Source organism: Equus caballus, chromosome 29 (assembly GCF_041296265.1).
Source record: "Equus caballus isolate H_3958 breed thoroughbred chromosome 29, TB-T2T, whole genome shotgun sequence".
NCBI lineage: Eukaryota > Metazoa > Chordata > Mammalia > Perissodactyla > Equidae > Equus > Equus caballus.
Window position 1 is genome coordinate 32,675,590 of NC_091712.1, and position 13,731 is coordinate 32,689,320.

Below are 13,731 nucleotides of genomic sequence, written 5' to 3' on the forward strand. Positions count from 1 at the left end.
CTGCGGGAATCTGCACATCTCATATGATGTTATATGAGAGCAGAGTATAGGATTTGCGTTTAGTTCTTAAGATAAAACATGAAGACATCAAAGAAAATTGTTCCTGATTCCCCTTTTAGGACTTTTCCCCCAAACCTCTCACAGATGTTTATGCTCCTTTGTCTGTAGATGTTCTCTGAGGGACACCTTTGAGGAGCAGCATGACAGCCCATTTCGAAACGCTCGCTGCTCCTTGATCCATTCCCTGGGATTTCTTTGCTCCTTTGGTCCTGAATACCCATCTCAAGCCCTTTTAGCCCTTTTTTTCTCAGAAAGCCTGTTTTCCAGCTAGGATCCCTGGCGTTCTCTCTTGGTACCTGTCCTGGCTTCGCATCCTCAGCCTTGATTGAAGAGCTCCAGCCTGCCGCCCTGGCTGCAGGTGGCCCGTGCTGGGTAAGCCTGCCTATTCCTTACAAGAGAGGCCTTGTGTTCTTAGAATTGCTTGTGCCTTCATTTGTCTCTCCTGCTAGACCATACACTCCTGAAGGGAAGAGACTGTATCTTATATTTCTTTTCCTCTTCTTTTTTTGGTCACCCATATCTCATAGTAAGTAGTAGTACAATAAATATTTATTGAGTGAATGAATGAACCTGATATCATCTAAATAGATTTGAAAGGAACTGAGTTGTCCTTTACGTGAAAATGCCATGCATACATTGGGCTGCTTAATTATTTTCCTCCTGTAACTTTCAGTTTGACAGTGCCCTCAAACATAGGGCAACTACATTTTCAGTTCAAATATTCCCTATCCTATTGTTTGATTTAACCAATTAGATGATTCTGTAGCCATGTTTTTGCCTCTTCCCTTCTCAGTGGCATTTGGACTATGCTGTGTGGCGTCCTAGGAGTTCTTGACTGTACTGCAGGGGCTGCTTCAGGAATGCGGGTTCTGGCACGCTGTCTTCAACAGAACTCGGCTCTTCTTTATTTACTGGAGTTCCACTTAAGATTGCATTGGAAAAAAGGGCTCCCTTGGAAACCATTGCTCTCTTCTATAAACTAATGCTTTTCAGTCCACTTTTGCTGTTTGCATGTCCTTTGTAAACACGGCTGTCGTCCCTGAGGGTGACCAGTTGGGACCTTGATAGTGTGCATGTCATTGTAGGTTTGGAACGAGGGTACCAACCTCAGCCTTTCTCACAGCACAGAGTCTACTTCAAATTCCTTTTGCTTTTAGACTCATTCATTGGTGTTTGTGGTGAAGAAAGCATAGGCTGAAGGACGCTGCCTCCTTTTTCCTGTTCTTTCTCCCCTTGCTGTCGTTTGACAGGCTGCAGTTCAGTGTTTTCCACAGCATGGCTCCATGCCAACTTCTAGTGTTTGAAAGGAGAGATTTGGACCATATATTGTAAATCCTGGTCATCTTACTCTCGCTCACTGAGAAACTCAAATTTTTCTATTTTAACATGTTTATTTTTACCTGAAAAATGCAACGAGTTTTAAAGCTTTTTTTTTTTTGTAAACTATATTCACAGTGACATGCAACCATCACCACTATCTGCTTCCAGAACTTTCTCATCCTCTCAAGCAGAAAAGCATTCCTCTTGTCACTTCTTCTGCACATCTTCTCAGATGCTTCTGCACTGTTTCTAGTATTTCTGAACCGGAAGGATCAGCTCTTTAAGACCATACACTGCCCAGCCTCCTGCCTGGAAGCTCCAGTTTCAATCCATTTTTTCCTTGTGGGTAAAGAACAATGTCCTACTCATAATAACCCGTAGTGTATTTGAAGATAATTAAGTTACTCAATAGCCATTTATTTCTCAGTGAAACACCCCAACTCCTTTAACCTTTCCTTGTTCTTTTAATCTTTTTTGTTGACGTTCTCATTATCTCCTTAAGTTTTTCAACAGCTTCTATAACACAGTACAAAACTGGACATGATACTGTAGTGCAAGTCGACCAGTACTGAATGTAGTGGCAGAATCGTCCCTCGGGTCTTTAAGATTCTGTCAGTCCTTCTGTTGAGGTGAGTTACCAAGCGTGGCCTCCCTGGGTGATGGACTCCATGTGGGGTCAGGGGAGTGAGGAGTTAGAGATGACCCTGTTCTGACCGTGGTGACTACTACTTACCACAGGGACAGGGGGTCCAGGAAGAACAGGTTGACTCACTTTACCAGCTTGGAAACAGATGAAGTTTAATGTTAAAATGAAGGCGTTGAGATCTCTGCATGCTAGATTAATAGGAAGTCTGGTATCTCCGCATAAGGTGTCCTTCCACCCCCTGAATTGTTACTCAGTCCAGAGACTCAGCTACTACTGGTACTTGTAGTAGCTACTACTACTGCTTACAAATAGTTGTGGAGTACTGCTTCATCATCAACTTCATGTCCCCCATAGTTGCATTTCCAAGTGCCTGCTTATTATCTAACTTTTCTTTGTCAAAACTAGGCTGATTATGTCCTCACTTCCCTGCAACCCCCTTTTTCTAATTCTCTGGCTGGCGTTAGCATCCATTCAGCCACCCGAGCTAGAAACCTTGAGTTATCTTGAATTGCTTCTCCTTCACCACCCAGACCCCAAGTAATCACCGAGTCTATTTGGTGAAACTTCTTAAATGTCTCTCTCTGTCTTCCATCCCTCAAATCCTGGTTCGGACTGTCATGGTCATTCATGTAGCCATTAGCAGTAACGTTCTAACTGGTTTTCTCTCCCCACATTTTCACCATCGTTTTGCCAGAATTGTTTCTCTAAAGGATGGATCGGATTATTTACTATCCTTATATTAAAAGAGAAAATGAATTTAAAATTACCCAGAGTAATGACCCAGTATCTCCAGTGTAAAATTATTCTTCCTTAACCTGGCAGGTAAGGCCCTTAATGGGATGACCTCACTATACGTTTCGACTTCATCACCTGACGCTTCGCCTTAGGAATCTTAAATTCCTGGCAGACAGATCTGCTATTCAGGAGGAAGAGTGGAAGGTGGTACAGCTCTGTGGCATCAACTCAAACAACAGTGAGCTTCTTCCTGGGGCTGGAAGAGTGATGTTTTGGGGAGCCATCCTCCCCAGCCCCAGGGGAATGGGAGGTGAATAACTTCTATGCAGGGGGCTGCAGAGAAGCAGGATCCTCAGAGAAGAGCCGACTTTTAGTTCTAGCAAGGAAGTTGAGTTGTCTACAAATAGTAGGGCTATCTGCCAGTGGAGTTCTGGGGCACACAGATAAGAGAGGCGTAGGGGATCAAGAGGCTGCGAAAAATCAGGACCACTTTTCAGAGCAACCAACCAATATAAAGGGATTCGAGTAAAAGATGTTGAGAGGTTTGGGGGGGTGCCCTCAATTTGTACCAGATGATTTGTATCTCTGGGGTCTAGGAGATGCTTGATAAATGTTTGTGAAATCATTTATTTCTGCTACTTTTTCACTCCATCCTATTAATAAATGGTTGTTTATAACCTTAGTATCACATTTAATTCTACCGGACTTCCTTCTGGTTTTGATGAGCCATTTCTTTCATTTACTTAAGAAAGGTTTGTGGCATGTTCCTGTACGTCAACACTAGTTCATTTTTAGGGCAAAGATTTGGTGACTATTCGTGAGCCTTTGTAAAAAGAAGGCATATATAGGTGGACATACGATGTTGGCGTATATCATCTTGCCATGTGGTTGGGCATAACCATCTTTTCTTCTGTTATTACTCCAGACCGTGAGTAATCGTGTTCTGTGTAGTATATCCTTCTCTCCTGCCCAAGTTAAGGGAGATCCTGTGTGATGACTTCTGTGTTGCCAGACTCTGTATATATTATATAAATTCTTTATGTAAGGGAAAGTGATCTGGCAGAGTCTTGAAATTTAGTGAAGAGTAGAATTCAGCCTGCAATCTTTTTTAGACCTTGTCCAAGGAGTATAGTTATTAAATGCTCAAAAGGATTCCAGTTAGGTTGTTGTACCTGTAAGGTAGCCACATTGCATGGATCCCTGTTAGTAAGATTTCTTTTTTGTTTCTTTTTTCTAAAAAGATCCAGCCTCTTGGAGTTGAGTGTAAGTAAAGACATAGATAGTTTTGGAAAGAAATCAGGAAAGTGCGCAGGTTTCCCCAGAATCATGCTTCTTTATTGCCCGTTGCTCCTGGGAGCTTCCTTTTCCTGGCATTTATACGTGGAGAAGACATTGACTAATTAGAACTGGAAAGAAGAATGGAGGTCAACCCACGCTTCAAATCTCATCTCTTACGTACTTCCCACCATTTGTTTTTTAATCAAAGAGCTTAGGCTCCACTGCGACAGACAGAAGCAGCCCACTTTTTCTGAGAAGGACACGTATGACTTTCAGAGGCAGGAGGTACTCTCTTAACATCTTGGTAACTGGAAGACCTGCATTCCTCCCAGTCTGCTTCTGTGGACCCCTGGGGTGGAGCACAGTCTAGTTCAGACTCCATTTTACGATTCTGGAAGCTGAGGTCTGAGAATAGCAGGTGACTTGTCTCATATCGAGTAGCAAGTTCGTACAGTTAAGAGGCGAGCCCAGGTCTCGGGAGCGCCAGCCCAGGCCTGTCCACTGAGCCTCCCCAGCGTCTGCCGCCTGAGCTGCTGCTGGCTCGCCCTCCTTGCCTGCACTCAGCACCCACTCCCTCTCCATTTGTGTGGGTTGACTCCGCTTTTTCTGTCATCCCTCCTTTCAGTCTTCAGGTCTGCTCTCCGGCCCTCTGCTCCATCTGTCCCGCACATACCAGGAAACGCACCCCCTCTCTGCCAGAGCCCATCATGACCTGCATGTAGAATCAGGCTCAGGGCCATCCCCCATTTTCACGGCTGCTCCCAACGTCTTTGGCTGAAGGAAGGACAGTCAGTTCCCCCAGAGACCGTTCGAACACGTCCATTGTCCTCTAGGGACGCCCATCGGCCTCCCCTGCGAAGCTTCTCCCATCTCGCTTCTCTGACCTTTCGCACAGTCGCTCAGCTTTCCTCTCCTCAACTGCTCCAGTTATGGCCGTTTCCTCTTCTCTGTCCTTTAAAACGTCTTCGCAGTCAGGTCAGCTGTGAGGTCTCTTCTGAGTGAAGCAGTCAGATGTGCTGTGGCCTCTGCTGTCCTCCTTCAGAGCCCCCGTTTCTGCCTCCTTGGGACCCCAGGTCCTGTTTTGTTGTCGTTGTGTGTTTGTTTTTTGTTTTGACTTTGGAAGAACTATTTCCAAACATCGTAGGGGCAGCCCACAACCAGAACCTCCCTTTATGCTTTTACCTTCTTTCCTCGACTTGGGGTTCTCATCCCCCCACATGAAAATAAAAAGTAAGCTCAACTCAAGTTGTAGTTTCAGTTTGTAATTTTCAGAGGTATAAGTTGTAGGACTCTGAAACTAAGGTCCATGACAAAGCAGACTTGCTCTTAGAAAGTTCCAGAATACTTGTGACTTTTTGTTTCCCCTAAAGACAGCACTTTATCATAGAATTCTATCTCCAGTGCAGAGGTGGAACCTTTGAAAAGCAAGTCTCCCTTCTGCTCTGATGTGTCAGGGTTCATGTGAGACGTAAGCTGGCACCGACTCGGGAACCCAGCAGGGTGCCTGCCTCTGCCTGGCCTGGCTGCTGCAGCTCTTGCCAGGGAGCCGCGAGGGAGGGTAGTGGCAGCCACCAGCCAGTGCCAGCTAAGATCAGTGTGCTGCAGCCTTTCATGCATGTGCGGCTTCCCTGATCTAGAAGGTCAAGGATAAAGAAAAACCCCACAGGAAGGAAGCTGCTTCTTACCCAAACTGTGCTGTTAACTAGCCAGCAAAGTGTATGTTTGGATGCTGAAACTAACACCCCTTCTGCCTTAGATTCATCTTTCAGAATTCCTCTGGGACCTCTTCCAGACACACCCTGTTCCATAGACATCTTGAGAAAGTTGTACATTTTGCTGGCTCTGCATTATTTAAATCGTGCTTGGTCATTCATTCTCGTAAAATCTGGAAGCTGATTTATTGTTTTTATATTGTAATTTTCACAGGTGTTAGAAGTAAAAAGAGTTTATTACAAATTAAAATATTTCTCCTCTTAAGCATATGCCAACACTTAGCAGTATTGTAAATTTGTAAGTCTGTGTTATTTCTGTGTTCACTTGTGTTAGATATTAAAGACAGAATTAATATTTCTATTATCATTTTAAAAACTGAAGATAGGGGGCCGGCCCGGTGGCGCAGCGGTTAAGTGTGCACGTTCTGCTTCGGCGGCCTGGGGTTCACAGGTTCGGATCCCTGGTGCAGACATGGCAATGTTTGGCATGCCATGCTGTGGTAGGCGTCTCACATAGAAAGTAGAGGAAGATGGGCAACGCATGTTAGCTCAGGGCCAGTCTTCCTCAGCAAAAAGAGGAGGATTGGCTGCAGATGTTAGCTCAGGGCTATCTTCCTCAAAAAATAAAAATAATAAAATAAAATAAAAACTTAAAAAAAATTGAAGATAGTTATTTCAAAGCAGTGTATAAAAGTTCCCTTATTTTCAGTAATGTATTCGTATATTAATTGAGTAAATATCTAACTAGACAGTACAAAATATCTAGATTCATTGTACCGTTACCAGTGCTGCAGAGAAAACTGTCTGATACGATGCTAAGTGCATTAAAACATCATTATATTAAATGTGCTATATTTATTTGCAAGGCCTATTCTTTTCCTAAGACATACTTTCTGTGGGCCTTTTCTTTTTCCCTGTAGTTCAAATTTCAAGCATTTAGTAGAGTGACTGTATGAGTGTGTATCCATATCCTGGCATAAGACTTTTATTTTTAATACCCAGGTTAAAAAAAAAATCCACTTCTCTTAGTCTTTGTGAAGATACTCGCTGGTGCACAATTTAAGAAATAGAATGTTTGAAAGAGCTCCTAATGGATATCGGCATCCTCTAATGTTATTATTTATAGAAAATATTTTACATCTGTGTAATTTTAGAGTCGTCTTTAAGGAGTATTTATTAAGTACCTCCAGGGCAGTACAGAGATACCTTAGGTCAAAAAAAAGAAAAAATCTCCTGAGGGAAAAAGAATCTTAAAAAAGAAGTCAGTTGAAAAGTTCTAGAGGTCTGTAGCACAACAATGTGAATGTCCTTCACTGATGCTTACAATTGATTAAGATGGTAAATTTTACCTTATGTGTTTTTTACCACAATTAAAAAATAAGAACTGAGTTTAGGTGACGTAGGGTTTGAAGTAACCTGTTCTATTTTGCACTTGGCTACAAAGTGGAGATGATGGTGATTTGGTCCAGGCAGGTCCGGGGTTGGGGTGGTCAGGATGAGGAAGGGGGCTGAGGGCAAGGGGGGTGCCGCACTTCCCCCTTCTGGTATCGTGCAGCCAGTACCTGGAGTGGGCAGGGACCCCTCAGCGTCACTGGGCTAAGGCAGTTCCAGAGGCGTCTACCTGTGATTTGGGGACCGAGAAAAACAGAGCCCTCCTCCCTTGCCCTAAGTGTCTCTCTGCCCCTTCACTGTCATCTCTGAAGGTGCTATCTCTACCAATAGCGTCGTTCGTACTGGAGTGCGTCTTCTGCTAATGGTGCTGCTGCTGTGCCAACAGCCTATCATCAAAAAGCTCTCCACCCCAGTGAATGCCACACATTCTTCCTGGTACCTGCCCCTGACTGCCGAGGGGTCGGAGAGCTGCCCCACTGGCCTCCGTGTCCAGCACACTTGAGTGGCTATGGCAGATCCACGCAGAGGATGTTGGTTTTGTGGTCTCGTCCTTGGTCTTCCACCTCAGCCTGTTCCCTCACTGAGAAGACACTTCCAGAGAGGGAATTTAGAGTTCCAGATGAAACCCACTCAGGAAACCTTTCATATCATAAGAGAATTTGGCCAGAGTTTAAAATGAGATGTACCAGGAAGATGGTCAGTTTCTTCAGACCATACCCAGTTTTCTTGCCTTTAATTTTTATGGATTACTTAAATTTCTAGAAGCCTGCTTCTGGAATCAGTAATCTTTCCCATTTCCGAACAAGGGGTGGGTTTTTTTTTGGTGGTGGATTATTTTTTCTTTTGCTAATTTGCGTGATATCTTCCACCCTGTTTCCATTAGGAGATGAAAGCATGGAAATTAAAAAGCAAATTACAGGAATGAGAAGATTACTGAATGACAGCACTGGAAGGATTTATCAGCGTGTGGGCAAGGAAGGAGAAAAGTTAAAAGAAGAACCCCAGGATTTGGATTCCATCTGGCCTCAGCGTTTGAACTCCTCTGCTGAGGCCCCCCAGAACCTCAACCCTTGTTCACGTGGTGCATGGAACGAGTTATCACCCCAAAGCGGGCAGTTCTCAGGGCAGTATGGCACCCGTTCCAGAACCTTCCAGAGTCAGCCCCACACTGCTGGGAGCTCCAACGGTATGGTCATTGTCAGACATTCAGAATCCTTTCAAGGGGGTTGTCCGAATGTGTTTCATTTCTAAATATTCATTATGTTCTTTGAGTTCAATATATTAAACCCTTCCTTAATCACCTGCCTTAGCTGAGTTATTTTAAAAAGGAAGTTGAAGAGTATAAAAAGCCAGAGCTGAGAATCAGGAAAGACTGGGGGTTCTGTATTGGAAGTGATGATTTCTTTGCAGAGATTTTAGCCCTTTAAGAAGTTAAAGCTATCACTGGGAAATTATTGTCACAAAAGACTGAACATTAGGGAAGAAAGAGCTCCCCTTTGTCATTAAAGGAGGCTTCCTGGTCATGTGGTGTGTTATTAGTGCATCCTCTTGCTTACTTCTTGGCTTTTCTTCGTTATCGGAAGTCCTAGTTAAGGGGAAGACTGATGACCCCGCCTCCCGAGTGGCCCCTGCCCTTGGACCTCACATTCAAGCTGCTGAACCAAATGATCCGTATTTTATAACTTGCTTCATTAGGGTTGAAAATTATTCCTTTAAAGTAAAATTTCCTTAATTTGAATTCCTAATTGTTAAGAAAAAAATCGAATGGCAAATTTTTTTTCAAAGCGTAAGGAAAAAATTGGTGACTTTTCCAATCATGTAAATTCTCCATCCAGTGACATTGCATGTTACTTGTTCTATAAATTATGGATAGATGTGCAGATCTGTAGTTTTCACGAAAGAGAGCAAGAGAAAACTAAGAATGCATTTTCAGTTTCCTTGAGAAGTTAACGATTTTGTTTCCTGTTCATCAATCTTCAGGAAAAAGAGAACTGTTTTGATTTTCTTTTTAAACCACAATTTGCAGTAACCAGTTCATAGGCGTGAAAAGGCATCCTGAGCCACTGCAGATGAGACAGCGAGGGACCCCGAGAGATGGACGGGTGTCTTCTCTGTCTCTCAATATTACATAAGCCAGGATCAGATTCTCATGCTGGCGTGCTGCCAGGTTAGAGGGAGATGGCTCTTTAAAGACTCCTCCATAAAAATAAAAAGTCAGTTCTCTTTAAAATTAGAAAATGATTTATAACAAGCTGAAAAGGGTTGGTTTTGTCCTCTAAAAATGATAAAGACAGACTTAGGATAGTGACTAGGAATATTCTGTAAGGCCCTCCTAATTCTACTGCCATGGAAGAAGTGACAAAGAGAAATAAAATGCCCTTAGGTTTGTCTGAAGTTAGTAACCCCACATCAATAAGTTTTGGGTACACCGTGTTCCATTTTCCAGTATACAACAAGAATGGGAGATTTAGTTTGGAAAATATTATCAATGTTATTAGTGTTATAAGTTATAAACATAAATTCCTCCCTATTTCTTTAAAAATAGATCTTTTTATGTTTATGGTTTGCATATTTTCAGTAGAAATGCATTCTGTATAACCGTGACTACTTTGGTATTTCATTGGAATTATTTGCAGTTTTAAAGTTGTGACATCTCGGTTTTGTTACAACTTTGAATGGAAATAATTGTGTTACTCCAAACATTAAGTTATCTTTAAGTCTTTCATGGCTTTACTGTGGTCAGTTTTTCTATGGTATCCCCAAGTGATGCACATTGTAGGATTTAAATTATATTTAATGTATAATAAAAGATGTAATTGGACTAAAACTTACCTTTTCCACCTCTGAAAAAACATAAGTGGTAGCAGTCTCTTAGACTGGTCCTCTTTATAGTGGTCAGTTGGATACTGATGTTAGCAGGAACTCCAGTGAAAGAATGATTTTCCAAATGTTCTATTTTATTCCAAGGACAATAAGGAGATACTTCTTTACATATAAGAAAAACAGAATGAGATTGTTTTATTAAGGAAAAAATACATTAAATTTAAACAGTAAAAAAGAGACTAAAATGAAATGTGAGAAATGGGAATGGAAAAAAGATGGAGGAACATCTTAAGTTGGAGAAAAGCCAGCATGCCAGCACCACCCTCTGACCCATCCAGTTCAGATATATACTTCCATCCCTGCTCCCCCTACTTTTCCCACCCCAAGGCACCGCACCCCGAGAGCGTTCTAAACGTTTAATGTGTTGGCAGTTTTTAATTTTTGAAATAACATGCTTACTACTAGAACTGTTTTTTAGTAGTTAGACACATTTAATTCTTAATATGAATTCATAACACACACGGCTACCAGTTTCTTTGTAAGGCTGTTCTCAGAGCTAGTTTTTCTGTGCAAAATAGCATGTGTGTGTTTCTAGTGAATTTTTATAGTGTTGTTATCTGAGATGACCTGGTGTGACAGTAGGGAGGCCTGCTGTGACCCTGCATTGTGTGCGTGCGTTCAGGCAGGCTCCACCACCCTGTGAAGCAGCGCACGCCTTACGGTATAGAAGCCTGGATAATTAGATAAAGTCAGACCCCCAAATTTAGGTTGTGAAAATTATAGGTACGTTTTCCATAGGCATGGTTTCATAGTGATTGCACGTGCTTCAAAATACCGTCAAGATCGCTTCTTTTTTCCCCTCTTTCTGATTTTGTTGTTGCGCGGAGTCTGTCATGCTTTTCTTTCGTGCTCAGGAGAACTTCCCGTGGTGACTGCGTCAGCTGGCTCCACCTGCTGCACTTGTAACTGCCAGTCCACGTTGCAGGCCATTCTCCAAGAACTCAAGACCATGCGGAAATTAATGCAAATTCAAGCAGGTACAAAGATGAGGCCTTGCCTCGAGTCCTCTGATTCTGAATGCCATCTGACGCCTTCAGTTTATCGTGCTTGTGTTGTTTAGTTCCTCCCACCGTGCTGCCTTGCTGTGCTTTTGCAAGTATCCATCTTCTCAGCTTTTTCTCCAACCCATTTTTCCTTCAGCAAATCTAACAAATTTTTTATTGCTAATGATACTACTCATATACTTATGTACCTGGGCTCCATATGCTTCACCCTCTGACGTCCTAGGACCTCACAAATGTCAGTTACTTAAATTTTGAAACAATTATACCTGAAGGTGGGCAGAGTTCTTCAGCTCATTCTCCTAAAGTGAATCAACAAAGAGGTTCATGTCAGGAAAGAAAATGAGGATGACTCATCTTGCCTCCTGAGGTGCTCAGTTTGGGGGCTGCTTGTGTCTCAACAACCCCCACTCCTGCACAAGTCCCTGTGGGGGGCGGTGTGACAGTAGGGCAGCCACGCGTTATTTTTTGCGTGGAGGAGCCATTCAGGAGGTAGGGGCTCCGCTGGTGAAGATATTCAAGAGCCTAAGAGGACAAGAAGTGGTGGACCTCAGGCTCTGCTTGTGGCTTTTCTCCCTCACATTCAGGGCACAGAAGCTCAAAGACACCTCACGTTTTGTCTTCTTTATCTACGTGACACCTTTTTTGTTCTCACTCCTGTTAGACAATTGGAGAACAGAAGAGCAGTGCATTTGCAGTTTGGGGTCAGAGTCCCAGTTCCTCCTCCTACAGCCGTATGACTTCTCTCAGCCTCAGATTTCTCATCTGTAACTGGAGTCTTAATATCTAACTCTTAGGGTTGAGATAGTAAATGTAAATGAGCTCCGTAAAGCATGATACGAAAATAAGCTATTTCCCTAGTGTTATAAAGACCAAGAGAGTTTCATGGAAGTCTGAAGTCTAGGTCTTCATTATAGTGGCTGTGTTTTCTAATCTCTACAATTAGGGAAAAAAACCCAGAACTTCTTTTGTCACAGGCACAGAAAATAATAAATCATTTTATTAAGCGTCTCTTGTCAGGCAAAACTGCCGCTTGAGCAGGAAAATAGCACAGTCGTGGATGAGCAGCATTCCCACCCTTCATCGCAAAGGTACTCAGGAAGGTCATCATTCAGAAGTTGTCCTTGGCGCCATTTCGTGAATTCTAGTAAAATTGTAGTATTCGGTGATGTGGTTTTGATATAAAAAGCTTAATACTTAGACGTATCAGTCACCCACAATCATATGAAAGTAAGGTGAGCCAGACTTTCTGAAAAGCAACATCTAATTTTTTTGGTCCTGAATTTGGTTTTATCCCAAGGAAAAAAAATAAACGTTTTGGTCAGGCCAGTAAGCATTTAACTTACCTTGAAAATCTGTGTTCTTATTAACCTAGCAGAGATTAAAGTCTCCTAAATCAGGAGCTCAGAGAGAAAGGTTACTTCATTACGTACGGATTCTTTTCTCGGAGGAAGAATTTGTTAGCACTTAGGAAAATATGCATATGAAATTGTAATGATTTATTTTGTTACTTAAGCTCCTTACTATCGAAATGGCAAACTACAAATCGCAGCCACTTAAATCCTTGACTGCAGCCTTTTTTAGAATCTATTAAGTAAATACCACTTTGTGACCATGTTTTCTTTTCCGAACCTTTGCAGATTCGGGTGGTGAATGATTCCAAAGCTATAGGAGAGCAGAAAGGATAAACTGAATGAATTACTCTTCTTTAATTTTCTTAAACTTAAGAATTTGCATTGTGTGGGTAGATTTACTGAAGGTTTATTGCCTATAAAACTTAGATTTAACCTATATTTAGAAAGTTTCACCTTTGCTTTAGGGAGAAGACAAAGAATAAGATCAAGCAGTAAGATCTGGGTGCCGGAGACTATGGCTGTGTCCAGACTTGCAAAAAGAGAGGAAAATCAGATAGTCCCTGTGTTCTTTAAACCAAAAACATTTCCACCTTTAATTTAGAATAATGAGGTGTGGAGAGGCTTGGGTTCTAGATTATCTTGATAATTGTTTCCGTTGTCCATTAGGCTTTGGGGCTGGAGACCTAGCCTTGGGTGCAAATTCGGATAGAACAGAGCAGAGTTCTCCACTCCGGCTGGCGCGTTGCAATCACTTGAGGAGCTTTAACAAAATCCCCATGCCCGGGGTCCACCCCTGGAACTTCCGATTTCAGTCAGTCTGGGGTGAGGCGGAGCCAGTGACATGCAGCAAAGATCGAGACCCAGTGAGCTAGACTAATGACTGCACAGGTGCTTACAGACTTCTCAGGATCACATGCAGTGTATGGAGTTTGTTTCTAATGTTTCTTATTTATAAGTTTCTTTTCCTTCTGGAGATGCAAATATCAAGTTCAAAGTATAAATATTCTTTATTTGCAAACTGACTGGAAATGGTCCATATTTACGTGCATTTAAAGCTCTTTAGTTTTCATTTGGCTTATATTTATAGGTGTCTTTCTGTAAAAAAAGGAGGCATATGCTATGGTCGTATTTAGTGAGCCATATGAACACGTGAAGATGTAAATAATAGTCCAGTATTTTCCAATGAAACTTCATTAGAGTGTTTTTGATTGGTTGACAAGCATGACTTCCCAAAGAGCACCTGTGAAAACTATAATTGCCATCCTTGGTTTCCTTAAGTACAAAGTCAGTTTAAGTCTTTAGTCCTTGTTCAGTGCTTCCATCTTTGGAAGTTAAACTGTTTCTGGCTT

The 13,731-nt window shown here is 42.3% G+C and overlaps 1 protein-coding gene across 8 annotated transcripts in view; it reads left to right on the forward strand.

The window, feature by feature from the left end:
- Positions 1-13,731, forward strand: part of BEND7 (BEN domain containing 7) — an 80,009-nt gene that overhangs the window by 18,023 nt on the left and 48,255 nt on the right. For 6 of the 8 annotated variants that reach the window (XM_023632181.2, XM_023632182.2, XM_023632184.2 and 3 more), the window contains exons 3-4: positions 8,027-8,329; positions 10,881-11,003. In XM_023632181.2, the coding sequence (XP_023487949.1) occupies positions 8,027-8,329; positions 10,881-11,003 (426 nt within the window). Of the gene's footprint in view, positions 1-1,881; positions 2,010-8,026; positions 8,330-10,880; positions 11,004-13,731 lie in introns of those variants that run through there. The other 2 variants (XM_070255339.1, XM_023632186.2) reach the window with 2 other exon arrangements.